The 26832-nt window shown below is 51.3% G+C and overlaps 1 protein-coding gene across 11 annotated transcripts in view; it reads left to right on the forward strand.

Annotated features, from left to right (window-relative positions):
- The window catches only part of col7a1 (collagen, type VII, alpha 1), a 68931-nt gene that overhangs the window by 32558 nt on the left and 9541 nt on the right, over positions 1–26832 (forward strand). For 4 of the 11 annotated variants that reach the window (XR_011189514.1, XR_011189515.1, XR_011189513.1 and 1 more), the window contains exons 46-104: positions 94–147; positions 282–353; positions 540–599; positions 842–877; positions 1259–1303; positions 1437–1472; positions 1931–1975; positions 2098–2133; positions 2373–2408; positions 2500–2532; positions 2703–2774; positions 3534–3593; positions 3866–3901; positions 4365–4445; positions 4620–4655; positions 4888–4932; positions 5716–5787; positions 5894–5938; positions 6247–6282; positions 6654–6695; positions 6848–6928; positions 7864–7899; positions 8479–8514; positions 9731–9811; positions 9896–9931; positions 10172–10243; positions 10584–10628; positions 11812–11847; positions 12375–12410; positions 12831–12935; positions 13152–13217; positions 13424–13459; positions 13623–13658; positions 14072–14119; positions 14228–14263; positions 14399–14521; positions 15119–15328; positions 17159–17194; positions 17719–17763; positions 18553–18624; positions 18947–18991; positions 19082–19153; positions 19323–19367; positions 20145–20180; positions 20969–21004; positions 21491–21535; positions 21955–21987; positions 22304–22366; positions 23098–23133; positions 23225–23305; positions 23388–23456; positions 23807–23842; positions 23980–24039; positions 24553–24597; positions 25264–25299; positions 25747–25782; positions 25906–25965; positions 26459–26584; positions 26749–26820. Coding sequence is in view for 6 of the 11 variants with exons in the window: in XM_069189664.1 (XP_069045765.1) it covers positions 94–147; positions 282–353; positions 540–599; positions 842–877; positions 1259–1303; positions 1437–1472; positions 1931–1975; positions 2098–2133; positions 2373–2408; positions 2500–2532; positions 2703–2774; positions 3534–3593; positions 3866–3901; positions 4365–4445; positions 4620–4655; positions 4888–4932; positions 5716–5787; positions 5894–5938; positions 6247–6282; positions 6654–6695; positions 6848–6928; positions 7864–7899; positions 8479–8514; positions 9731–9811; positions 9896–9931; positions 10172–10243; positions 10584–10628; positions 11812–11847; positions 12375–12410; positions 12831–12935; positions 13152–13217; positions 13424–13459; positions 13623–13658; positions 14072–14119; positions 14228–14263; positions 14399–14521; positions 15119–15328; positions 17159–17194; positions 17719–17763; positions 18553–18624; positions 18947–18991; positions 19082–19153; positions 19323–19367; positions 20145–20180; positions 20969–21004; positions 21491–21535; positions 21955–21987; positions 22304–22366; positions 23098–23133; positions 23225–23305; positions 23388–23456; positions 23807–23842; positions 23980–24039; positions 24553–24597; positions 25264–25299; positions 25747–25782; positions 25906–25965; positions 26459–26584; positions 26749–26820 (3282 nt within the window). In the remaining 5 variants the exon portion in view is untranslated. Of the gene's footprint in view, positions 1–93; positions 148–281; positions 354–539; positions 600–841; positions 878–1258; positions 1304–1436; positions 1473–1930; positions 1976–2097; positions 2134–2372; positions 2409–2499; positions 2533–2702; positions 2775–3533; positions 3594–3865; positions 3902–4364; positions 4446–4619; positions 4656–4887; positions 4933–5715; positions 5788–5893; positions 5939–6246; positions 6283–6653; positions 6696–6847; positions 6929–7863; positions 7900–8478; positions 8515–9730; positions 9812–9895; positions 9932–10171; positions 10244–10583; positions 10629–11811; positions 11848–12374; positions 12411–12830; positions 12936–13151; positions 13218–13423; positions 13460–13622; positions 13659–14071; positions 14120–14227; positions 14264–14398; positions 14522–15118; positions 15329–17158; positions 17195–17718; positions 17764–18552; positions 18625–18946; positions 18992–19081; positions 19154–19322; positions 19368–19939; positions 19976–20144; positions 20181–20436; positions 20707–20968; positions 21005–21490; positions 21537–21954; positions 21988–22303; positions 22367–23097; positions 23134–23224; positions 23306–23387; positions 23457–23806; positions 23843–23979; positions 24040–24151; positions 24598–25263; positions 25301–25746; positions 25783–25905; positions 25966–26458; positions 26585–26748; positions 26821–26832 lie in introns of those variants that run through there. The other 7 variants (XM_069189665.1, XR_011189516.1, XM_069189666.1 and 4 more) reach the window with 7 other exon arrangements.

The following is a 26832-nucleotide window of genomic DNA, read 5'->3' on the forward strand; positions in this document are numbered from 1 at the left end:
TTACAGTCCACTGCAGCAGGTTTGATCACCACACTAAGCTTGTATCACCCTGAAAGGCGGATTGTGTCTTGAGCGTCTCTCCCTGTGTGGCAGGGCCCCCCGGGCGTGGGGAGCGGCGAGGCCGTGAAGGGGGAGCGCGGACTGCCTGTGAGTACTGACCTCCTCTCTCATCGAGCCCCGCAGCCTGACCGCTGCCCCGGGGCCGAGCGATTCCTGCAGCTGACTCGCCCCCTTAGCTGGCAGGGCTGCTAACTGACGCTGGACTCGTGTCTGTTCCTCAGGGGCCCCCTGGAGCCACAGGAAGCCCTGGACCCCGTGGGCCTGCTGGAGAGGCAGGGGCGAAAGGAGACAAGGTGAGCGAGCGCCAGCCGGACCGTCGGGCTGGGACTCTGCTCCCTGGAGACCCGGGCCTGGGCAGTACAGGGCTGCAGTGTTGCTGTTGGTAAAGCGGTGTGGTTCTGCCGCAGTCCTGTAGCAGGGCTGGGTGGCCACTGCTGGTGCCCTGGACTCACTGCTGCCTCTGCGCCCGTCTGTTCCAGGGAGATGCAGGAGAGGGGTTACCAGGGATGGCAGGGCGTGCAGGAGACCCAGGGGACCGGGTACGAGCCGTCTTCAGCATTTCTGAAGTCTTCTTCTCCCGTCCTTCTGCTGATCTAGTCCTGTTCCTTCTGTCTGCTCCTGTCCTCTCTCACACCGATATGACACTCCTCTCTCACACTGCTGTGACACTCTGTCCCCTGTCCTCTCTCACACCGCTGTGACACTCCTCTAACACTGCTGTGACACTCTGTCCTCTGTCCTCTCTCACACTGCTGTGCTGACAGTGTGCTCTGTTCCTCAGGGCCCGCGGGGACCTCCAGGAGACAGCGGCCCTAAGGTGAGTTACTACCCCTCGAGAGAAGTGCTCCGTGTGTGTGTGTGTGTGTGTGTGTGCGCGTGTGTGTGTGTGTGTGTGTGTGCGCGTGTGTGTGTGTGTGTGTGCGCGTGTGTGTGTGTGTGTGTGTGCGCGTGTGTGTGTGTGTGCGCGTGTGTGTGTGTGTGCGCGTGTGTGTGTGTGTGCGCGTGTGTGTGTGTGTGTGCGCGTGTGTGTGTGTGTGCGCGTGTGTGTGTGTGTGCGCGTGTGTGTGTGTGTGCGCGCGTGTGTGTGTGTGCAGAGTCCATGTCTGTCTGTGTGCAGAGTCCATGTCTGTGTGTCTGAGCTCGACAGTGTATGATCTTACCACACTAACCTCCACCACTCGCCTCTCTCCGTGCTCAGGGTGACAGAGGGCAGGCGGGTGAGCCAGGGATCCAGGGCGACAGAGTGAGTCTCCAGACCCTCCTCTTACCCGTGTTTCAGAGACCGACAGGGTCTCCTCCTCCGCTGCTGTCCCGCGTGTCCGGGGTGGGGCAGCAGTGGGGCTCAGGCTCACCCTGTTGCCTTGTGTGTGTTCCAGGGAGAGAGGGGCCTCTCTGGACCTCCCGGGGAGAAGGTAAGGACACTGCCCAGCGCTGCCCACTCCGTCTGCATAACTCATCCAGCAGCTCCAGGTCAAGACTAAAAAAAACATTGGTTTTATGCCGTGACAGAGACAGATTGCAAAACACTTTTAAGAATTGAACCTTTTAAGTATTTATCTTAAAACCTATGCCCGTTTAATGGTAGACAGCTAATAAAAACAATTGAATTAGAATTAACTGAGAGCTCAGCTAGAATGAAACAAGTCTAGTGGTGTTTTTGGATCAAGAGGAAAACTTTTCTGTGTCACAATAAATATCCTATAAAACTGAAGATGAATGTAAAATGCACCCTCATATGGAATTACAGCAATCAGCTCTCAGTGCACAGGCCTGTGAGTGAGTCTGGGGCATCTGTCTGAGCTTTGGGCTGGTGGGCAAGTAGGAGGGTGCAATACCGCAAGTTACCACTGGGTGGTGCTGTTTCTTCCAGGGGGATTCAGGAAAAGCTGGTGCACCTGGGCCTCCAGGACTCAGAGTGAGTTTATTATTATTATTATTATTATTATTATTATTATTATTATTGAGGCGGCTCAGTGTCTGTGCTCCAGAGCTGTCTTCTGTGTGTTAACGATGCTCTGTGGTCTTTGTCCTGTCCAGGGCTTGCCTGGGCCCGGAGGCCAGTCGGGAGAGAAGGTAGGCAGCCAGGGGCGACAGGGTGACCAATGGGTCTTCAGTGAGGCGTGAGCCCGCAGGAGTGATGAGATTGTGCTTTATTTCCAGTGTGTCTCTCAGGCCAGACTGTGTCGTGTTTCTCATGATCTGCTGAGCTCTTGCTCTAGTGTTTCAGCACATGTCTGTCACAAAGTGACACTGACCATGTCCTCTCTCCCTCCTCTTCCTCCTCCTCTGTCTCTTCCTTGTCCTGTCTCCAGGGTAATGAAGGAGCTCGTGGAGAGCCTGGAAGAACTGTGAGTCTACTGGAGAATTCATTGTTTTTCTCGAATAAGGAAAGTGCTTTTTCTGTCATTTTCACACTGGTGTTATCTGTTGTCCTCACAGATTCAAGGGCCAGCAGGGAACAAAGGAGACAAGGTACTGACCTGTTCTACATTCTTCATTGCTCTGAGCAGTTGTCTCACCCTGTTAGTGCGCATTGAGAAAACAAGAGAAAGCACATATCTGCCTCCCTCCCTCCTTTCTGCTCGCCTCTGCCTCCACCTCTTTCTCTCACACTCCCTCTCTGCCCCCCCCCTCTCTTTCAGGGGGAACGGGGACTGCCAGGGCCAGAGGGCCCCAAAGGTGTGAAGGGTGACCCCGCGGAGAAAGGTGAAAAAGTGAGTTGGTCCCTGAGGTTGAAGTGCTCTGTGCCGCCCTCTGCTGGAAGATGTTGACAGAGCTGACAACGTCACGGCCTCCTGCCCTGCTGTGTCAGGCTCTGGGGTATTTCAGCCCAGAGCTCAGGGCCGCTGCTCAGGCGCTCTGGGGTATTTGAGGAGCTTGATATTTATTTATCCAATGGGTATGGAGGTGCTGGGGGATTTTCTGAGTTTCACTTGATTTAGAAGTTGATAACTCAGAGCTCTGCTCTCTGGCTCTCTGTTTGGTTCAATTCTAAGGACATGAGTTCTGTGTTTCAGCAGCAGCAGTGTGAGAGTTCGGCTCTTCAGTATAACTTCCTGTCTGATGACACTGCTCTCCGAGCTAAGAGTGTCAGTAGGAGAGGAGCTGCTCTCTGTGGCAGCTGTGCTTGCTTGACCATGAGTTAGAACATGTAAGAATGGAAAAAAGAGAAAGCCATAAGAAGGTGCCTTTAAGACTGAGAATAGGAGACACTTATTTACACAAAGGGTTGTGGGTGTGTGGAACAAACTGCCCAGCCATGTTGTTGAAGCTCATACTCTGGGATTCTTCAATAAATGGCTTGATGAAATCCTTAAATCTGTTAGATAATGCAACTCAAGTAAGCCTGTCGGGCAGAATTCTTTTGCTTGCAAATCATACGTTTTCAAAGAAGAGGAGGCCAAGTAATTAGAGTAATTATGTTGTACGAACAGCGCAGCATGGTGTTGACTCTCCTGTCTGTGTGAACGCAGGGCTCACCAGGCTACGGTGTCCCAGGACAGCCTGGACCCAAAGGCGAACAGGGAGAGAGGGTGAGTTTGTCTCTATACTGGTATTTGAACAGAATCAGCATGCTGTTTATACACCAGGAAAAGATAACACGCGTCTCCTGAGGTGTTCGGGGGAGACAGGTGCACAAGCAGAACTGTGCTAGAGGCTGAAGCCTCATAGCTGCAGTGTGTAAATAAAGTGCTTTGCTGTATGATTTCCAGTGCTTTGCTGGTTTATATTACTGGGAATATGCTGGGAATTCAGTGCCACACCCATACAGAGTGTAATCTGTGCGTATCCCATCCCTCTGCAGGGGAACATCGGCCTGACAGGGAGACCTGGAGTGAAGGTGAGTTTCCTGGGTTCTGTGTGGAATTGTATGTGTGTGCAGTACTGCCCCAGTGTGTTGTTGTATGAGAGAGTGTGTGCAGTACTCTCCCAGTGTGTCCCAGTACTGTTCCAGTACTGTCCCAGTGTTCCCCAGTGTGTCGTTGTGTGAGAGTGTGTGCAGGCCTGTACCAGTGTGCGAGAGTGTGTAGTGTCAGGGTTTGTGTCTCAGTGTGTTACTGCTGTGTCAGTTTGTCCCAGTGTGCCCCAGTACTGTCCCAGTGTGCCCCCAGTGTGTCGTTGTGCGAGAATGTGTAGTGTCAGTATTAATATCTCAGTGTGTTGCTGCTGTGTCAGTTTGTCTCAGTGTGTCTCAATGTGTTGCTGCTGTGTCAGTTTGTCTTAGTGTGTTGCTGTTGTATCAGTGTGTTGCAGCTGTATGAGTTTATCTCAGTGTATCTCCGTCTGTTGCTGCTGTGCTACAGGGTGACCCTGGAGATCCAGGAGAGAGGGGGGACCCAGGCAGGGCAGGTCCTCCAGGACAGATTGGACTCAGAGGAAAAGAGGTGAGAGATACTGTCCTACTGCAGACCTCTGGAAAAACCACTGTCAGCTCGTCAGTCTCAGCTTCTCCCACTGCAGCCATGAAAGTGTCACCTCTGTCCACCTCTGTGTGCTCTGAGTCACCTACACTGACCTGCCTGCCAGCTGACTGACTGCTGTCTTGTTTTTCTCTGAAGGGGGAGAAAGGAGACAAGGGGGACGAGGGCACCCCGGTAAGCACCCTGCTTCTTTGCTATGTGTTGTGTGTTTATTTGTAAAGCAAAACAAGGGCTTGGCCATTCGTGGACTGAGCGATGTTCACACAGAGGGGTAAAAAAGCAGCGCTGAAGATCTGGTCTGGGGTTTCTACATTTAGCTTGGCTCTGTCTCTGGCCCTGCTGGCTGGGGCCTCAGTGCCAGGCTGTCCTGAGCTCTGCTGTCTAACCGCTGTGCCTTTGTTTCCAGGGTGAGATGGGCTTGCCAGGGAAGCCAGGAGAGAGGGGCCTGAGGGTGAGTGTCTTCCTGTTTGCCCAAGAAATAAATGAGCTGGACGCATGTGCAGAACTCCTGAGCTCATTCTGTAGTCTCGGATGGTGTAGAAGTCTGAGGCTGTTTGGGTCTAGAGGGTGTGTGGTACATCTGACAGACTCACTGCGGTACGAGAACCAGCTTCCCAGTTCACTCATCAGGTCTCTCCATGCCGAGGGGTCCGTTTCACTGGGAACCTCCGCCACATCCAGGGACTGAAGTCGAAGTTACGTCTGTCCATAGAGCTCATCTCCTCGGCTGAGAGGAGTCTCTCTCCTCCAGCACGGCTCTTCAGCTGACGGGTTTATCCAGAGAGCTGTAGGGTCACGGAGTCAGTGGGAGTCAGCTGTCGTGCCCACGCGCACAGCAGGGTGAAGCCTGTGCCATGTCCTCTTCCAGCTGGCACTGCAGGACACCCTGGGGAGCTCAGCTTCCTCCCAGCGGCTCTGCTTCGCCTCCGTGCCTGGGAGTGAGAGGAGTCCATAGTCGTGCCCAGGTGTCTCCTCGCGCTGCCAGCTCGCACCCTGCTCTGAGGTCCTGAGGCCATAGTGCCTGAAAAGGAATGCGCCAAGCAGGGGCTGTGTGTGTAGAGCAAAGTGTAATCGGGAAAGCCGTCTGATTTTAGGCGAAGTGAGGATTCTGTCGAATGACAACGTATTTCATGTCAGACAAAAAGACCACGACCTCTCTGTGGCGCATGGTGCTTGCTGATTGGACAGTTGCATCCCCTGGGCTGCTCTGATTGGTTCTCCTCTGCCTTTTCAGGGGTTGGGAGGACAGCCGGGTCGTCCGGGAGAGAAGGGTGACGTAGGCGACCCTGGAGAAAATGGACGAAATGTGAGCCCTTGATCAGACATTGGCTTAAATATGAATGCTGATAGACAGTTAGTCATAGTAGTGCCAGCGATGACCTCAACTACCTGCTGCCTGTCTCTCCCCACAGGGCAGCCCAGGACCTGCTGGCTCCAGAGGAGAGAAGGGAGACCGGGTGAGAATCAGCCTTTCCACAGCAAGCTCATCTGGAGAGGCAGATATTCAGGGATCCCAAGTACTGCACCTCCAGAGCACCAGGGGGCGCTTGCTCTGTTTGCCGTGCAGGGCTGCTGCCTAAGCCCAGCCACAGGACGTTCATTCTAAACCCTTCCTGGCGTGAGAATACAAGTCCAGGGACGATGTTAAAAGTTGAAAACCTTTAGTAAAAGAAACACAGTGTGGTGGAGTCTGGGACAGCCTTTATTCAGAACGGCTGTAGGGATGCTCAGCATTAATTAACCCTCTCGTTTCTCCCTCTCCTAGGGCCCAGAGGGCCCCCCCGGCCCCCCAGGCAGGGTGGTGAGTCCCCCGCTTCGCTCGTGTCAAGACCTTTGTGTTCAGCTCTCCTGCCCCGGGCTCTCATTCAGCTCTGTCTGGGTGACCCCTCTAATCTGGGCTCTCTTGCAGCAGAGACCCCGGTTTATCCAGAAAGAAAAAAAATAATAAAATGCTTACAGACCTACTGTGGAGGCATGAGATTCACAGCAAGACAAGCTGGACTAAGTCATTGCTGCCTGTTGAGTGTCGCCTCTCTCTCTCTGTTCCCCAGCTGTGTCTCCCCTCTCCTCTCATTGCTCACCTCTTGTGTCTCCCCTTTCCTTTTCCTTTTTACCTGCTGTGTCTCCCCTTTCCTCTCCCCACTCACCCACTGTGTCTCCCCTCTCTGGCAGATTGACCTGGAGAGAGAGCTGAGGGGCGACAGGGGGGAAAAGGTAGGGGAGCCGGTCTTCTGCACTAGAAATGAAGAAACTCCTGCTTCTGGCCCAGAGGAGGAGGAAAAAGAAAGCCAGACCATGATCTTTATTCCGGTTTTGCACACCTACCACAATGTCATTTCCTGTATGTCTTCATGTTTTTCTTCCAGGGCGACCCTGGTGATCCTGGGGAGCATGGGGCCAAAGGTCAGAAGGGGGAATCGGGTCCCCCTGGGCAACTTGGTGAACGAGTGAGCGCTCTCTGTCTTGTTCTGTATGGCTGTAGGCCTCTGCACCTTTCTGTGATCTCTGTGCTTTATTCACTCCGGCCTGCCTTCCAGTCCAAAGAAATCCCAGCCAATGAGCCAAACAGTCACTTCGGCATGTGCGCATCTTCATTTCCACAGTCTGGCGGGACTTCGGTGAAATGAGTAACAGTGCAATGAATATTGTAATACAAAGTAATAATTTTAGTATCCTAATAATTATAATTATCATAATCTTTATCATTTTTTTTTGCTGTTCTATGTGGCGAGTGTATGTAGCTGTGTGTACTGTTCTGTGTGGGGTGTGTGCAGCTTCTGTGCTGTAAGGTGAGGTGTGTTGTGTGTATACCTGTAGCTGTGTGTGCTGTAGGGTGAGGTGTGTTGTGTGTATACCTGTAGCTGTGTGTGCTGTAAGGTGAGGTGTGTTGTGTGTATACCTGTAGCTGTGTGTGCTGTAAGGTGAGGTGTGTTGTGTGTATACCTGTAGCTGTGTGTGCTGTAAGGTGAGGTGTGTTGTGTGTATACCTTTAGCTGTGTGTGCTGTACTGTGTGGTGTGTGTGTAACTGTGTGGGGTGTGTGCAGTTTGTATGCTCTATGGTGACGTGTGTTGTGTGTATACCTGTAGCTGTGTGTGCTGTACTGTGTATTGAGGTGCGTTTTTACCTATTGCTATCTGTGCTCTTCTGTGTGGTGTGTGTGTAACTGTGTGTGCTGTAATGTGTGGCATGTGTAGCTTGTGTGCTGTGTGGTGAAGTGTGTGTAACTGTGTGTGCTGTCCTTTATGGTGAGGTTTGTGAAGCTTGTGTGCTGTAAGGTGTGGCGTGTGAGTTTACCTATTGCTGTGTGTGCTGTAAGGTGAGAGGTGTTATTACATTGTAATGTGAGCTTTGGTCTGAACTGAGTCTGTTTGTTTCTGCAGGGGCTTGAAGGACCAAGAGGTCAGCCAGGGCCCAGGGTGAGTAAACACTGAACTGTGAGAGCAAGAGAGAGTAGCAACTCTCTCTGTGTCTACAGATTATTCCACTGTCCACCTTTCTCTGTGTCTACAGATCTGGACCTGTCCAGCTCTCTCTCTGTCTGCAGATCTGGACCTGTCCAGCTCTCTCTCTACAGATCTGGACCTGTCCAGCTCTCTCTCTACAGATCTGGACTTCTCCGGTTCTCTCTCTACAGATCTGGACCTCTCCGGTTCTCTCTCTACAGATCTGGACCTGTCCTGCTCTCTCTCTGTCTGCAGATCTGGACCTGACCAGCTCTCTCTCTACAGATCTGGACCTCTCCGGTTCTCTCTCTACAGATCTGGACTTCTCCGGTTCTCTCTCTACAGATCTGGACCTGTCCGGTTTTCTTTGTCCGTCTCAATCTTCTTCTCTGATCTTCTGCATGTTTTGCTTCTCCTGAGTACCTGACACTATCTATCTGTTCATATATTCCATATTTCCATATTACTTTATCTGCTGTGTTTGCACAGGTCAGCTCTTGAAAGATTTCTGTGTGTGACTTTACATTGTATTCTTATTACATTCTATTATAGGGTGACACAGGGGACAGAGGTAGCCCAGGTGAGAAGGTAAGATGATTATTGTTCGTTATAAGTTTTGAAAATATTTGACTGGTTAAACACACGGCTCAACACACCTGCAGTTCTGCAATGTGCCACTGGAGGTCTCTGTTTCCCTGCCTTTAGAGGCAGCACAGTCTTTTCTCACTCAGGGGATGCAGTAGTAATAATAATAATAATAATTATTATTATATAGCGCTTTTCTGGACACTCCACTCAAAGTGCTTTACAGGTAATGGGGACTCCTCTCCACCACCACCAATGTGCAGCATCCACCTGGATGATGCGACGGCAGCCATAGTGCTCCAGAACGCTCCCCACACACCAGCTCTCAGTGTTGAGGAGAGCAGAGTGATGAAGCCAATTCATAGATGGGGATTATTAGGAGGCCATGATTGGTAAGGGCCAATGGGAAATTTGGCCAGGATGCCGGGGTTACACCCCTACTCTTTTCGAGAAATGCCCTCGGATTTTTAATGACCACAGAGAGTCAGGACCTCGGTTTTACGTCTCATCCGAAAGACGGCGCCTGTTTACAGTATAGTGTCCCCATCACTATACTGGGGCATTAGGACCTGTCTGTGTTCATGCATATCTATATATGTTTACATACTGAAGATTATGGTAAAGCCTAGCGAAGGTGCAATGAGACAGGGGAGCACAGCTTAGCACCATGTGCTGGAAGCAGGATACACTTGATTAAAGGATTTGCAGTTTGTTTGTGTTGTGTCTGCCTGTCGTGAGGTTACAGTCCTACCAGAGCCAGCAGGCCGTCAGACTGTGCACCCTCTGCGTGCTCTGCAGCTGCCACGACACTGGCTGGCTGATCGGCTCTTCCTGCTGTCCTTCATTCCACCGGATCCTGTTCCCTGACTGCAGATTCCCAGTGGGATGAGGCACAGCATGGCGGGCGCTGAGCAACAGCAGCTGCCAGCCAGGCTGTTGTGCACCATCTGTTTCCGGGGAGCGAGTCTGCCCCCTGACTGAGCACCACCCTGCACAGCAGTGTCCTGGGCCGCAGGATCCCTGCAGCAGGCCACCTGCTGAGAGCAACTGGCTGTTCCTGTCGTTGTGACAGGTGTGACAGATGTGACAGGCTGGCGTTCTGCTGGGGCTGCGACAGCCCTTCTCAGACCACACTGTGGATGAGACTGAGGCCGGCCCACGCCAGTCTGCCGGTGTGTATGAGAGTGTGATCAGGTGCTCAGTGTGTGTGTCTCTGCAGGGAGATCGCGGGCCTCCAGGCCTGGATGGGCGCAATGGACTGGACGGCAAGCCAGGCTCTCTGGGACCCGCAGGCCTGAGGGTAAGTACAGTGCACTGTGACCAGAGTGAGCGGTCACTACGGCACAGCAGACTGAACAGTCCTGACCTCTCTTTCTCTTTCCAGGGAGATCCGGGGAAGCAGGGGGACCCTGGTCGGGATGTGAGTGGAGTTCCCTCTGGCTTTCTCTGACGTTACTGTCCATCCCTGACAGCCAGGGGGCGGAGGGCTAAGGGGAGCACAGACCCCCAGCTCCTCAGCTCCTGCAGCTCCTATAGCTCCTGAGCTCCTGCAGCTCCTGAGGCCCGGAGCTGACTGGAGCTGTCAATCAGTAACATGATAATCGCTGTCTGAAAGTTTGTGTCTGTGAACTTTGATCTGAGCATGTTCACTCTCTTTCAGGGTCTCCCAGGACTGCGGGGGGAGCAGGGACCTCCTGGGCCTGCGGGGCCCCCTGGGAGTCAGGGCTCACCTGTGAGTATAGCTGGCTGGACACCCTTGTTAATCCCTGGTACCCCTGATCACTCCTGAGCTGTGACCCACACAGCTGCCTGCTCATCTCCACCTGTCACCAGCAGGGAACCTGGTGTCGTCTGCTGGGACACTGGCCCTTCCCAGCTAGGGAAACACATGCAGTTTAAAAAATGTATCAAATACAAAGTTATTTTTTTACTTTATTTTCCTCGGCTCAATTAAGTACAAATTTCTGAACTGGCAAGATTGATTCTTCTTTTTTTCTTATGTTCTTACAATGAAGGACAAAACACATCTCCTGCTTCTCTTCGGTTAATCTTTATTCTTGTTATGTTTCCAGGGAAAACTGGGTGAGGATGGGAAGCCTGGACAGCCTGGGAAGAATGTGAGTCTCACAGCTCCTGTTCCTTCACCCTTTTGATTGTGTCCTGTTGTCATGGAGGCAGGGGTGATTTCTGCTGAGCCCTGATTACTCCCCTAGTTTCCCAAAAGGCAGATCCAGTCTCAGTCTCAGACTCCTGATCTACTAAGCTACAGACCCCTGTTCTACTCCAGATCCCTGTTCTATTCCAGATTCCTGGTCTTCTCTATTGCTTTGAATTAATGCCTCTTGTTCCAGCACCAGTCCTGGATCAGTGGTGCACCTTCTTTTGCCAAATTTGGAATAAATTCTGCTCTCTGATAAACCCAGTTTATTAGGCAACACATATAGCATGAGGCCGCGGTGGCCTGTCCATTCTTCTGTGTCGCTGCTTCAGCTGTTAAACAGCACCAGGAAAGACAGTAGTTCAAGCAGGAGCTGTATCAGCGTGCACAGACTGTAAAGTAAAGGTTTATTCCCTGCTGTAAAGTAAAGGTTTGTTCCCTGCTGAAAAGAGAAGAAAAGAAACACAACATCTTGGGGTGTGTCACATAGGAAACAGGAAAGACAGTCTGGCACAGCTGTAGCTCTTGTTTCCTAGCTGTCAGCACGTTCCTCGTACCTTTTCCAGGGCAGCACCACTGACGGGCTGCTTCTTGCTGTAGCGTATGAGTCAGTTCAACTCGCGCCTCTCTGGGGTTTTCATTAAGAAAGTCTGGAGGCTGGTTCTGGGCACAGCAGGATGTGCAGGTGTGTGAGTGGCACCAGCGCCCAGCAGCCCCAGACCTGAACCCAGACCTGCCCATCTTCATAAATATATATTTTCATTCAAAGAGGTTATATTTAGGTGTTTGATGTTTATTGCTCATACAGTACATGCAGACATCTCAGTGTCAAGCCCATGTGTGCACTCGGAGGCAGGAAAAGAGGTCCAGTTTGTGCCCTGATGCTCCTACCCTGTCCTTTCCAAGTCTGTGTGTCTGGCCTTAAGCCTGACCAACAAAGACACAGGAGTCACGTTCCTACACCCCTCAGACATCATCACCAGCACTTGGGTTCCAGTAGACTGGGACCAGCACCACTAGTGAGCTGTGAGATAGCTGGGCTGTGGACCTTGGGAACAAGGGAACTCTGTGCCCTCTGACTCGGGACAGTCTCAGGAGGCTGCGTGTTGTTTGTCCTGTGTAACACGTGTGTCTGTGTGCAGGGCGAGGACGGCACTCCTGGGGAAGATGGAAGGAAGGTTAGTGCTTCTCCAGAGGTTTACTGGACTGAGGGTGAAACACGTTCTTTTTAAATCATTCCATCTCTTTAAACTATAGCTAAATAAGCCCTGTGTTGTGCTCTGTGCCCTGATGCAGTGTCTAGGCCCTGTGTTGCGCTCCGTGCCCTGATGCAGTGTCTGAGCCCTGTGTTGCGCTCTGTGCCCTGATGCAGTGTCTGGGCCCTGTGTTGTGCTCTGGGCCCTGACGCAGTGTCTGGGCCCTGTGTTGCGCTCTGTGCCCTGAAGCAGTGTCTGAGCCCTGTGTTGTGCGCTGGGCCCTGACGCAGTGTCTGGGCCCTGTGTTGTGCTCTGGGCCCTGACGCAGTGTCTGAGCCCTGTGTTGCGCTCTGTGCCCTGATGCAGTGTCTGAGCCCTGTGTTGCGCTCTGTGCCCTGAAGCAGTGTCTGGGCCCTGTGTTGTGCTCTGGGCCCTGACGCAGTGTCTGGGCCCTGTGTTGCGCTCTGTGCCCTGAAGCAGTGTCTGAACCCTGTGTTGTGTCTTTTCAGGGTGATAAAGGGGAGGCAGGAAGCCCTGGGAGAGATGTGAGTGTTATCCGGTGACAGACTGCCCTCTCCCTCCATTTCTCTTTCTCAGCACTGTGGTCAGTCTCTCCTCCACTCCTGATCTTGGTCACTTTATTCCTCACGCATGTCTTCTCTCTCTGCTTAAGAATGATTCATTCTCCCTCTGCCTTTATCAGATGGTCTTCCTTTCTCTTTACTACTTTGCTGTTTTGCTCTTTTCCTTTCTGCAGATTATAATCCCTGTGCTACCCACTCTCTCCCATCTCTCTCTCTTCCATCATGTCTCTCTCTCTGTTTCTTTCTCCACTCTTTCCTGTCTCTCTCCACTCTTTCTCCACTCCCTCCTGTCCTGTCTCTCTCCCCTCCCCTCTCTCCGCTCTCTCCTGTCTCTCCTCTCTCTCTCAGGTGTGCAGGCTGTGATCAGTGTCTTTGTTTCAGGGTCGGGACGGGGTGAAAGGAGAAAGGGGGGAGGTGGGGCCTGCAGGTCCTCCGGGCTCCTCTGGTCTCCCTGGAGTCCCTGGCAATCCTGGACCTCCCGGACAGGTAAGTCTCTGCTCTCTGCCCATCGTCCCTGTGCCTCAAGTCTCTCTGTCCATCTCTTCCTGCCTGCTGCCCCGCAAATCTCTCTCCTTACTTGTCTGTTTCTTCTCTCTCTCCCTGCCCCTTTTTGTCTCCTAATTGAGTGAGAGATCTAAGCGCAGTTAACGAGCCTGTCTGTGAAGGTGTCACTGTTGTCCTTTCCTCTGTCTCCCCCTGTAGACAGTCTATGTGAAAGGAGGGGAATCCACATCTATCCCAGGACCTCAGGGTCCTCCTGGCACTCCGGTGAGTCACCCAAAAAACTGTCGGCTCTCTGCAGCCCTTCATGAGGTTGCTGGATCAGATCCTTCGATCGATTAGACACGGAGAACGCGGACAAGCAAGGTGGACCGCACTGCTTTGCCTTCCTTGCTGTTTCCCTCCATCTCTTTCTCCGGCTCTGTCCTGAGCCTGTGTCTCATCCACTGTCCTCTTCTCTCTCCGTCCTGCAGGGAATCCCAGGAGTTCCTGGCACTGCCGGTCCCAGAGTAAGTCTGTGCCTGTGGGCACCCGCCTGTCACACGTTGAGTCCATTTCTCGGCAGTGCCTGCCTGTGACTGTGCTTCTCATGCAAGAGGAATGTTGGTTCAGTACATGTCCAGTGACGGCGCTGTGGCCAGGCCTGGCTGACGGGTGTCTCTGTGTTTTCAGGGTGAAAAGGGAGCCCCAGGTCCCAAGGGAGACGCGGTGAGTGTCTGTCCATCTGTCAGTCCTTTCTTAGCTCTTGACACTAGTCCCTACCTCTGCCATAGAGCTCCCAGCAGATACGGCTCTTCAAAGGCCTGGTCCGTGGTCAAGCAGGTGGGCAGTTTGCCTTTGAGCCCCCAGAGACAGTGCGTTGTGGTGTGTGTGGTGTGTGTGGTGTGTGGTGTCTCTGCCTGTGCCAGCTGCGGGGGGTGAGCCTCACACCTGCAGCAAGACAGATCTAATTTACTGTCTTGAACCTGTGCAATGAAATGCTTATTGCATGTATGCTTCAATACAAAAACATTAAAGGAATCACCAAAAACATAAACAACTGTGCCCCGTGTGCGCTGCGGTCTGTCGGCGAGGCCAGCGCTGCGGTCTTTGCTCACCGTCTGGATGCTTGTGCTCTGCAGGGGGACCCCGGTGAGGATGGGACACCTGGCCGGCCTGGGACACCAGTGGTAAGAGGAAATCCCTGATGCAGGGAAAACGGAAGGGGTGGGTGATTAAACAGACAGCATTGTCTTTTGTCAGTTTTCTGAGTCGGTTTTATTTCTGTTTTATTTCAGGATGTCAAAAAAGCCCTGTCTGAATATGGAATTGAGGTAGGTTCCTCTGTTTTAGGAGTTCCTGAAATAACTCTGTGGATCCAGAAGCCCCCAGACCGGCTTGCTAACCCAGCTGCTCTGCCACCATCTGTGTTAAAGCTGGCGTCTGTGATGGATTCTCCTTCATTCCAGATCCTGCATCTGAAGCTGGTGGTGGACGAGAAGGAGAAGTGGGAAGAGAGGGTGAAGGAAGCGGAGAAGGGGGCGAAGGGGGAGAAGGGCAACACAGGAGACAGAGGTCCTCCTGGGCCACAGGTTAGAGATGCGCCGATGCTCCGGCCGTGGTCAGTCCTCAGTGGTCCAGGTGCGTCCTCGAGCTGCTGACTGCAGGTCTCTACTCGTCGTCACTGCATTCCGATCCGTTCCGATCCCGCTGCAGTGCCAGGCCGACGGAGCCGGGTGTGCTCTGTGAGCGCCTCCTCTCCTGGACCTGCCCGACCCGTCCAGTCACAGCAGCGGACACTCGGATACGCGGACACTGCAGTAATGGTTCTGCACAGTCTCTCTCTCTGCCCTGCCAGTACAGTGTGCTCAAGAGCCCTGCAGCTGGTAAAACTCCTTTACTAGTCTTCTGTGAATGAATATACTGTATATAGAAAACTGCATACTGTCCAGCGCCTTCAGTGCAGGAGTGTTTTAGGGGCCAGATGAACTGGACTGATGGTTCTGTCTGTTGGAGATCAGGCTGGGCCAGACTGAGTGGTACTGATCCGATAGTCAGAGAGGTCAGGTGGAGATCAGGCTGGGCTGGACTGAGTGGTACTGATCAGGCAGGGCCGGGCTGAGTGGTACTGATCCACTGGTCAGAGAGGCCAGGTGGAGATCAGACCAGGCTTGCTGTCTGTGTTTCAGGGTCCTCGCGGTGACTTGGGAGAAAGAGGCCAGAAAGGGGAGGCAGGTGAGGCCGGGCCGGCTGGGCCACAGGGACCCCCAGGTCGTGCTATTGGGGAGCGTGGCCCAGAGGGGCCCCCAGGACAGGCAGGGGAGCCAGGCAAGCCAGGCATCCCTGGGGTCCCAGGACGGGCAGGGGAGCTGGGCGAGGCGGGGCGACCAGGCGACAAGGTGAGAGGGGAGCTGCTCTCCTCCTCTAAGTCTCCTGCTAACTTCAGCTCCTTTATATCCCCGAGATCTTCATTATTTTCTGAGTGACTTGGTAAAGACTGCAGTTCTTTATTTTCTACTACACATTTGTCCCTTTCTTCTGGGACTTTTTAATTTCTTCTGTCCTGCCGTCTGTCCTGCTTGTCTCCTCTCTCCCTCCTCTCTTGTTCCCCTTTTCTCTCTCCTCTCTGTCATCTGTTATCTGGTGTTTTTTGTTTGTCTGCCTCCTCTGTCTCAGTGCTGAGTGTGTATCCTCTCAGCTCTGTGTGTCTGTTCTCTCAGTCCTGTGTGTGTGTATTCTCTCAGTGCTGTGTGTGTATCCTCACAGTTCTGTGTGTAGATCCTTACAGCTCTGTGTGTGTGTATTCTCTCAGTGCTGTTTGTGTACCTCACAGCTCTCTGTGTGTGTGTGTTCTCTCAGTGCTGTGTGTGTACCTCACAGTTCTCTCTGTGTGTGTTCTCTCAGTGCTGTGTTGTGTATCCTCACAGCTCTGTGTGTGTGTTCTCTCAGTGCTGTGTTGTGTATCCTCACAGCTCTGTGTGTGTGTGTTCTCTCAGTGCTGTGTGTGTATCCTCACAGCTCTGTGTGTGTGTGTTCTCTCAGTGCTGTGTGTGTACCTCACAGTTCTCTCTGTGTGTGTTCTCTCAGTGCTGTGTGTGTATCATCACAGCTCTGTTTGTGTGTTCTCTCAGTGCTGTGTGTGTATCCTCACAGCTCTGTGTGTGTGTTATTTCAGTGCTGTGCGTTTACCTCACAGCTCTGTGTGTGTGTGTGTGTGTGTGTGTGTTCTCTCAGTGCTGTGTGTGTATCCTCACAGCTCTGTGTGTGTTCTCTCAGTGCTGTGTGTGTATCCTCACAGCTCTGTGTGTGTGTTATTTCAGTGCTGTGCGTTTACCTCACAGCTCTGTGTGTGTGTGTGTGTGTGTGTGTGTGTGTGTGTGTGTGTTCTCTCAGTGCTGTGTGTGTATCATCACAGCTCTGTTTGTGTATTCTCTCAGTGCTGTGTGTGTATCCTCACAGCTCTGTGTGTGTGTGTGTGTGTGTGTGTGTGTTCTCTCAGTGCTGTGTGTGTATCCTCACAGCTCTGTGTGTGTTCTCTCAGTGCTGTGTGTGTATCCTCACAGCTCTGTGTGTGTTCTCTCAGTACTGTGTGTATCCTCACAGCTCTGTGTGTGTGTGTTCTCTCAGTGCTGTGTGTGTGTATCATCACAGCTCTGTGTGTGTGTGTTCTCTCAGTGCTGTGTGTGTATCCTCACAGCTCTGTGTGTGTTCTCTCAGTACTGTGTGTGTATCCTCACAGCTCTGTGTGTGTGTGTTCTCTCAGTGCTGTGTGCGTATCCTCACAGCTCTGTGTGTGTGTGGTCTCTCAGTGCTGTGTGTGTGTGTCCTCACAGCTCTGTGTGTGTGTGTTCACTCGGTGCTGTGTGCGTATCCTCACAGCTCTGTGTGTGTGTGTTCACTCGGTGCTGTGTGTGTATCCTCACAGCTCTGTGTGTGTGTTCTCTCAGTGCTGTGTGCGTATCCTCACAGCTCTGTGTGTGTGTGTTCTCTCAGTGCTGTGTGTGTGTATCATCACAGCTCTGTGTGTGTGTGTTCACTCGGTGCTGTGTGCGTATCCTCACAGCTCTGTGTGTGTGTTCTCTCAGTGCTGTGTGTGTATCCTCACAGCTCTGTGTGTGTGTGTTCTCTCAGTGCTGTGTGTGTATCCTCACAGCTCTGTGTGTGTGTGTTCTCTCAGTGCTGTGTGTGTATCCTCACGGTGCTGTGTGTCTGTCTATGTGTGTTTTTAGGGGGAGCGTGGAGAGAAAGGGGAGAAAGGCAGTGGGGTGAGTACAGCTGCTTCACTTCTGACTGCCTGGACTGAGCCACTGCGCACTCACACCCCAGGCAGCCTGAGAGGAGACACTACACCTGTAACTGTCCCACACAGGATAGCTTGTACCTATAACTATCCCAGACAGGAGACATGATGCACTCTGCTATACTAGGTATACTCTGATATACTAAGCACAATGGAATGTCATTAGGCACAGTTAAATTGCATTAGACAAATGGCACATTAGAGAGGGCTATACTGATCATGGGAGACAGAGTTGGACACATCACCAGTAGGGACATTATGAGCAATTTCATGTGGCACTCTACACATTCTACCTCAGTTTTCAAAAACAAGTTTTGTCTGAAATTTGGGAGATTTTATGTAGAATTTCCTGTACTGTACTTTTACAAACACCGGAATGATGAAGGTGGCTCCTGGGACTAAGACAGCTATACAAACTCCTGCTTGTGCTGTCTGTCGTCATACTTCTATGTTTGGAAATGCAGGACTTGATTACTTTCTGTGTTGCAGGGAAAAGATGGCCAGGCTGGGCCCCCTGGCCTCCCAGGACCCAAGGTGAGACCCCTCTGCACCCTAAACACCTTTTCTGTCCAGCAGTCTGAGCCTGTCCTCTGCCTGTTATACTTTCTCTCCTCAGAGAGCCTGTCGTGCACCTTTTCATCATCATATTGAATAGGTGCTCTGGTCTGCAAACAGTAAAGCGAGAATCTCCATCCTGGTGACCGGCACTTGTAGAGATAGCAGTCGACATTGTGAAATGTAGAAGAGTAAGTTGCGCTGTGCAGCTACAGCTCTGTGACACAGCCAGGGGAATCCAGTGTGTCTAACGGTGCCTCAGGAGAATTTGTGTCTAAAAATTGAAAAAGACAACAAATTGAGTTTTCTGTTAGTGAAAGGGGCCTTGTTACAATGGGAACAGACAATATGAATATGCAACCCACAACACATTGCACAATTCCCTAGTTTGGGGAAATCGCTCATCTGAAAGTTGTTCTGTGACAGCATCATTTTAGAAAACGGAAACACCACTTAATGTAGACCTTTTCTGTCTTCTCTGTCTGGTCGCTTCCTTGCATGAGGGGCTGAGCTGCTGGAGACAGAAGTCAAACCTGAGTTTTATCACAGCTGGCACCTGTAGGACGCAGTGGTCCTCATGTCACACACATCCCTCTGCGGTGGTTCTACAAAATATACATGCTGTGACTTACAGTGTATAACTGATGTCTTGAGACATGAGTTACACAAAGCTGTCAGTGCCCATTGGTTTGACTGACCAGAGTTCTGCTGTAAAAATGTAGGCAAGGGAGCTGAAAGCAGTTGTCCTCTCTGCCTGTTGTGTTCCAGGGGGATCCTGTGGATATGTCAGGTGCAGGGCTCCCAGGAGAGAGGGGGCTACCTGGACTGCCTGGACAGAAGGTGAGAGTCATTCACTGGGCTTAGGACAGGGGCAGGAGGGGCAGTTCTTGGATGGACTGTTGTGAGGGTGTTGCTTTCAGACAGTTGTAGTTTGAACATTCAATGACCAATGCAAAAGGTTTTTCATGACCCAGTTATTGTTATTATTAGCAGTAGGTAGAGTATTATCAGCAGTAACAGTGGCAGTAGTGTGATCAGTAAGAGAAGCAGTTACAGTTTTATAATACCAGGAATGGTGGCAGGAGCAGTATGAGTGATGATTGCAATGGTGTTATCAGTGTGTGTGATATGTGCCTCACGCAGTGTCTCTGGTCTCCTGCAGGGGGAGCCAGGGCTCCAGGGACCAGCAGGCTCCAAAGGAGACAAGGTGAGTGGTCCTATCTCTGCCCTCGGGTATTTACACTCACACTGAGATGTGCAGATGTGTGCTCATGCAGTGCTCATGTTTGTCCTGTAGGGGGCAGAAGGATCACGTGGGGATAAGGGCGAGAGAGGTGACCAGGGTGAGAAGGGACGAGATGGGTTTTCGGTAAGCTTGTTGCCCCTGACCTATGCTAACAGGCTGGTCTGGGTGATTAATATGAATGAACATAGAATTGAATGGATTGTGATTTTGTTTATAGTAAATCTGGTGTATACTCATTGTCTTCAACTAACAGGATGAAGTGTAAAATTTAAAAATATCTGATTATTTTCAGGGGTCTCCTGGTGAACCAGGGCAGCCTGGACCTGATGGGAAGCCAGTGAGTAGGGGACAAGCTGGGGTCAGAATTTGGGTGCAGGTTACATGGTCAAGTGGGGAAGCTGCTGCTGTGGGGAAGGGTGACAACGAGGGGGGGAGATTGGAAATGAGGGGTGTGGTTAAATGAAAGGGTGGGATTAGAACACTAGGAACCAATGGGGTGGCTGTAGAATGGGTGAGTGGAGCTAGTAATGGAAAAATGGAACCTCAATGGTTGTGTTCTCCTTAGTGGGAGGGGATGACTTGGGGGTACTTGAGGGTGGTGGTAGAATTGATGAGAGGAGCAAGACCGACAGAGGGAATTGGGGGAAATTTCACTCTCTATTTGCCAAAACTGGTAAAACTGCTGCAGGATTAGATTTTAGAATTAGGGGAGACTCTCCAATGGGGTAGGGCGGTGGGCAGGTGAGACTCTTGACTCTCTCCAGGGGGGGGGGTGTAGGTGGAGACTCTCTCCAGTGGGGGGGAGGGAATGTTTCTGAGTCTTCAGGACAGGGGTGGACGGAGGTCCGGGGGGCAGGATGAGGGCTCAGGCAGTCCTCCTCTAACACTCTCTCATTGCCTCACGTCCAGGGCTGGCAGGGGGAGATCGGACCCCAGGGCCGCCCAGTGAGTAACAGTAGGCGCGCTGGGCCTGTGCCTGGGTCTGTTTGCAAGCGCACTGGTGCGCGGGGCTGCTCGGTCTCTGTAGCACGGTCCGCACTGCTTCTGTCCGCAGCCTGTGCTCCTGCTAGCGCTGTCTGACCCTGTGGCTGCACTCTCTCCCTCTCTCTCGCAGGGCCTGCCTGGGTTCCCCGGAGTGCTGGGCAGACCGGTAGGTGCTCAGTGCTGTTTGTGAAGCATCACACTGCAGACAGAGGCTGCAGCCTTGGTCTCTGTGTCTTATTTAACCTCTCAGCAGGTTATTCATTTATTTTGAAAAAATCACATTATTTCTAAATAAAACTTTCAGATATTTGTGTAAAATAATTATTAATCTGATTAATGGTTTCTTTAAGAAGTAGGTATCCTTAATTGATGATCAAGTTTAATAGTGTAAATAAGCAGCAGGTTGTATCAAACACCAGCAGTGGGTTAGATTGGCAGGTCTGGCACTAGACTCCCTCTGGTGTCGAGAGGACAGGGACACATGACCGAGACCAGAGCTGCAAGACTGTTTTTCTCAGTGGCAGAACATCTTTCTAAATCGAACCCTGCACCGGCTCCACCTTGCATGCTGCACCTGAGCCATGCAAGCTCATCTGAGAGACGCCGCCCTGCTGAATCATCCAGTCCTGCCTGTGAGCTCTCTGCACATGCATCAGCACCGTTATTAACAATTGCAAGTGTGTTGCTATAGTGTAAGTAGCATACAGAGTGCTACTTGAAATAGCCTGCCAACACTGTGCACCACAGATGTCTGTGTAACAGTGTGTATGTGTCAGTGGATAGCGTGTATGCAGTGTCAATGTGTACATGTGTGTGTGCCAGTGGGACGGTGTGAACGTGTCAGTGTGAGTGTGCATGCGATGTCAGTGTGAATGTGTAAGTGTGTCAGTATCACTGTGCTCTGTTGACACTTCTTCACTGCTGGACTGAGATTAACTTGGATCTGTTTTGTAGGGAAACCCGGGAGAACCAGGAACTCGAGGACCCCCAGTGAGTAGATTACACGGTCTCTGCAGCACCTGCCAGCAGCACTGAATGGCTACAAAGATCAGCATTTCTGCCCACTGCCCACTTAATACCATCAGGGGGATCAGAGCTGCCCACTGTCCTGTTTATACCATGAATATTGTCACTCTGACAAAGTGTTTTACATTACATATATATTCCACTGGTTTCCACTCAATTTGAGCTGTTAATAGCTTCATTAAATCAATCAGTGACTTAAATTGTCCTGAATTCCCTGATTCTGGATCAGGAGCCTCTTGGCTCCCTGTAGCTCCTGCAGGGCTGGGTCTTTCCAGCGCCAGGAGAGAGCGCAATCCACTGAGCTGCTTGATGGCAGTTTGTCTGTATTGCCCACTTCTTTACACTGCTCCAGCTCCAGTGGTGAATGTTGGTGAACAGCTGTGGAGTAGTGGACTGTGAACAGGTGGGACAGTGTCTCCCAGCTGATACAGATTCTGTTTGTCTCTGCAGGGTCCTGCTGGCCCCAGCGGTCCACAGGGGCCCCCTGGACTAAAGGTTGGTTTGCTTTTTCTTCTTGTTGATCCTGAGCTTCTAGCCAAACAGGAAGAACAGGAATGACAATCAGTTTATTGGTAATACTTTTCAGTGTTATTATCCCTCTGCTCAACAGACTCATTCAGCTTAGATTCTACTAGTGCCAGCAGTACTGTATAGAGTAGTGTGCTTTGCTGCACAATAGCAATGTGTAGTTTACAACCATGAGCTGTAGTGTGTTATTCTGTACAGTGCTGCACTGTGCTGTCTTCTACAGTGCTGTAGTCTGCTGACCTGTATGTTAGTAGAATGTCCTGAGCTGTGGTGTGCTGTCCTTTACACTAGTGCACTAGAGTACTTCAGTTTGCTTGTCGTGTGCTGCTTAAGACATCTGGCATCTGTGCTTATTTACTATAATTCTGCCTGTCCTCTGTCTGCAGGGTAACCAGGGTGAGCCAGGCATTGGGATTCAGGTAAGGCCTATAGGAATGAAATGTTCTGTTCCAGTAAGACCAGTAATATTCTACACACCTCTACCCGCAGCATACAGTAGTTCAGATACTGGGATCCAGTATCCTCTCTAATTATGTCATTCTTGTTATGGTTAGTGGTGACATTTTGTTTAACAGTCGTAGATACCACTTAGATAGAAATCTGTTTTGAACTTACAAGTATGTAAAATGAATTTAGGCCAAACAGGTTTGTAAGTGGTGCTGTATCTGACTGTATGGAAGAAGGAGGCCTTGAGACCACAGAGCTCATTCTGACTGCTCTTGTTTTCTGTGCCAGGGACTGCCAGGGCCACAAGGCAACATGGGACTGCCAGGTCCTCCAGGGCCTCCAGGAGCTGCAGTAAGTGGCACTGAATTCCCCTGACGGGCATCAGAGCCCACCACGGGCATGTCTCAACGGTTCCCCCACAGCCACACTTGGGTCTTGGGTCTGGGCTGTGCTGGGAGCTGAAAGAGCTGATTGAATCCAGTGAGCAGCTCCCACAGTCTGCAGGCTTCCCACAGCCTTAGGAAGCTGCAGCACAATACGGGAGGCTGAAGGCTAGCCCTCACTCCTCTGGAGTCGCCACTGTCCAGGTCTCATTCTCTCACATTCAGCTGCATTATTGTCCTGAGACCAGACTTTGTTTTACCAAAGCAGAATGTTATTTAGTAAGTGACATACTGTACACACATAAACAAGGGAACAAGTAAAGGTTTATTCCGTTCTGAAAAGGTAAGAAAAGAAACACGTTTTGGCTGTGGAGCCTTCTTCAGGTGTGAAAACTATAAACGATATGTGAAGCAGAAGAATGGTGAAGCAAATATTTTTAACACACATCCCGCATATATACCCAGAATATTATATTTACTGTAAGTGTATTTGAGTTTATGCATTTAAATGTCCTTGTCTACATCATGGTGTAGTATGTGTAACTTTAACTGCAATATACAGTATGTAACTTTAATATATGTAGCTCTCTTTATATTGATCAATGTGATGCTTGTAGTAATTTGAAAATAAAACGTGAATGTTGGAAGCTGAGGTGCAGCGGAAGTCCGAAACGAGTGATTCTTTCTGTCTCTCTCCAGAGTCCTCCGGGCCCCCCCGGGCTGCCGGGCCAGGTGGTGAGTACAGAGCTCTGCTGCAGGTGCAGGGGAGGGGCTCTCAGGTGTGTGAGGCGGGACTCTCAGGCCCATGTGTCTCTGCTCTCCTCAGGGAGAATCGGGAAAGCCTGGCGTTCCCGGCCGAGACGGCGTGCCAGGGAAAGACGGAGAGCCTGGTCTGTCAGGGAAGCCGGTAAGGAGGAGAGACCAGTGCAGAGAGCTTTCCTGCGCTTCGTCCTTCTCTCTGTCTCTCCCTAACTCTCTGCCTCTCCCAGGGTGTGGTCGGCCCAGCGGGTACTCCAGGCCTGAAGGGCGAGCAGGGCGACACTGGTCCTCCAGGAGAGGTGGGTGACGCATGTGTCCAGCTGCTTTAGAAATGTCACTGCGCTGAAGGAAAGACACTGTCCTTAGAGCTGCCTGTTGTCTTCCACACCCTCGTGAAGAAAAAGACGGATTTGCCTGTTCCTGGGTTCCTGCTGCTTTGGTCTTGGTGCTGTTGATTTGATTCGGCAGGCCAGCCCGTGGCCAGACTGTAACCAGATACATACTGTAGTGCTGCCCCAGACGCCTTCCACATAGAAAAGCATCTGCAGATCTAAATAAGAGGAGAAGCAGCAGGAGAAGGAGTTATTCATGAATATAACAGGCAAACATCTAACCAACACTCCCTTCCTGCTCTCTCCTTTCTCTGCAGTCCATAGTGGGCCCTCAGGGACCGAAAGGAGAGAAGGTAAGAGTGAGACGTTCGCAGCTGGTGTCCTCATCCTCAGGAGCATGTTAGAATGGCACTGGATCACAGATTACTGCCACTATGAAAGATACTGGACTTAACATGAACATGTGATAAACACGGGCTTGTCTTTCCAGGGGTCTGCAGGTTTGGTTCTGCCAGGGTTGTCGGGCGAGAGGGGTCTCCCCGGGGAGCAGGTGAGAGTTCAGTGGGGAAAGGGGGGCTGGGCCAAGGACAGAGCAGCTGTCTCCCGAGCACACGGGTAGGCAGCCATGTTCATCCCATTCTGCTGCTGTACTTTGATCTTAGCAGGCCTCCAGTCCCTTCATGATTGGACTCTGCAGTGATTCCTGCAACTGGACCAACCTGTTTAAACTGCGCCCAGTGCTGTGAAGGGAAAAGCTCAGCTGCCAGCTTTGCTTGTCAAAGGCTTCTGGTTTTTTATGCTTGGCTTGGCAAGAGCACAGCAGACAGAGGACACAGTGCAGGACCACAGGCCCGGTCCACCACAGGCCACACACAAGGGCAGTTTAGAGACACCACTGACTTTGAGAACACAGGGAGAACATCCAAACTCTGAAATGGCAGGAGCCACATCCAAGAGCACAGAAGCAGCGTTGCTCCCCATCAAACCACTGTGCCGTCCTGTAACTAGTTTTCATTAGTCCGGTTTTTGTGTTACGCTTTGTTAATTGCTTTTTTAATTTCAGGGTGAAAAGGGAGATAAAGGAGTTCCTGGGAACAAAGGAGAGAGGGTAAGAACAGTGTCTCTACCAATATCAATGATGCTGATGGTAAAAGTCATTATAATTACAGTGTGAAGACAGGTGGCTTTTAACACTGTTGTTATTGTCTTCTAGCATAAACAAAGTCATTTATTTACTTTAATTATCCAGAGCTTTAGTAAGACCTTGCTGTGAAGACTGTGCATCACATTTCTGAAAGGGCAGAGCTGTCCAGAGATCTGAGAAGAGTGAGCAGGACAGCTGCTTCTCACACACGGGCTGGCTAAACAAACTGAAGCTCTTAGTCTGTGACAGAGCAGACTGCACAGTTTTTAAAATTAAATGTATTGACAAAGTCAGAACCTGCAGAAAAGCACAGGTCCGGGATCACTATTGGAAATTACAGGGTGTGCATTCAGGGCTAGGGTTAGGATTAGGGCCTCTCCTGTGAAGAGGAGGCACTGTTCTTTACAGTTATGGAGCTCTGCAATCAACAGTCCAGCTTCTTCAGGAAACCGCTAGATGAGATTCTCAAGCCAGTAAGCGACAAGCAGTGCTGGGTTCTGAGCAGCCTCTCCTTGTTACTCAGCTGGATGTTTTTGGATGGTGTTATGCTCTTGCTTCCTGTCTGACTGGCACTCTTCTGCAAGCTCAGTGTCAGGGTGTCTGAAACCTGTCTGCTTATGTGTTTTTCAGGGAGACTCGGGGGAAGCTGGAGAGCCGGGAGAAGATGTGAGTGGACTGACTAATAAATCAAACATTTTAGAGACATAACTAACAATCTGAATTCTTTTACAAAGCTCACAAAGCTTCACCAGTCCTGTTACACAGTGAAGCGCAGGTGAGGGAGCAGTACAGGACAACAGCATTTATTACTGCCGAACAGGATAATGGGCCGAATAGCCTTTTTAGCCTTCCTTATGCTCTTAGCTCAGGTAAGAGCATTCGAATGTGTGCACGTACATGCTGGTGACAACATACTGTAAAGCTGCCAGTAGCCAGGTAACGATACAGAAAAGGACACAGGTTTGCACAGTTTTAGAAATGTTTGAGAGCCCAGGGCTGCCGGAGGTGGTGCCTGTTGCTGGGCTGTGAGCTGGGACTTGTGCTGGTGCCTGCACTGGCATACTGGGAGAGGTGGCTGTGATGTGAGCTAATGAGCCTGTCTCTGTGTCTCAGGGAGCAAAAGGAGAGCCTGGACCCAAAGGAGACAAGGTCAGTGATGGATGGTTCAGGCTTCTTGTGATACAGTATATTGTCATGTCACAGTGGGACATTCTGTGTTGCAATAGTGCGATATATTGTGACGCGACATTGTTGTTCCTGGGTGTGTTCCAGGGAGAGAGGGGAGTGGGACTGCCTGGACCCACAGGCCAACCTGGACCTCAGGGATTAAAGGTGAGTGTCATTACTGGAGCACTCTACTGATCCTGAGTCATGACAGGAGCTCTGTACTGTTCCTGAGTTATTACAGGAGCTCTGTACTGTTCCTGAGTCATGACAGGACCTCTGTACTGTTCCTGAGTCATGACAGGAGCTCTGTACTGTTCCTGGGTCATTACAGGAACTCTGTACTGTTCCTGAAGCATTACAGGAGCTCTGTACTGTTCCTGTGTCATTACAGGAGCTCTGTACTGTTCCTGGGTCATTACAGGAGCTGTGTACTGTTCCTGAAGCATTACAGGAGCTCTGTACTGTTCCTGAAGCATTACAGGAGCTCTGTACTGTTCCTGGGTCATTACAGGAGCAGTGTACTGTTCCTGAGTCATTCAAGGAGCTCTGTACTGTTCCTGAGTCATTACAGGAGCTCTGTACTGTTCCTGATTAGGACTAATGGACGGACAGTGATACCACAGTACTCCTGCACTGTACTGCTGTTGTGTTTTTCCAGGGTGACCCAGGACTTCCTGGTCCCTCTGGTCCCCCAGGGCCCCAAGGCATCGCAGGGAACCCTGGGCTGCCAGGGCTGAGGGGAGAGACAGGGCAGCCCGGTCCCCCAGGACCCCTGGGAGAGAGGGTAAGAGGGGCACTGTGCCCACCTGAATCCTGAGAGGATGGGCTATTTGGCCTCCACTTATGTGAAACTGTTCTCTGAAGTGCTTTACTGCAGTTCTGTGAAATTCCCTCTGGACCCCTCCCTGGCATGACTCCACGTCTGCTGTGTATGTTCTGTGTGCGCAGGGCCTGCAGGGATTCCCGGGACGAGACGGAAACACAGGGCAGCCCGGGCCCCCAGGACCCTCTGGGCTGGCGGTGAGTCTCCCA

The sequence above is a fragment of the Lepisosteus oculatus genome, chromosome 4 (genome assembly GCF_040954835.1).
Source record: "Lepisosteus oculatus isolate fLepOcu1 chromosome 4, fLepOcu1.hap2, whole genome shotgun sequence".
Classification (NCBI taxonomy): Eukaryota; Metazoa; Chordata; class Actinopteri; order Semionotiformes; family Lepisosteidae; genus Lepisosteus; species Lepisosteus oculatus.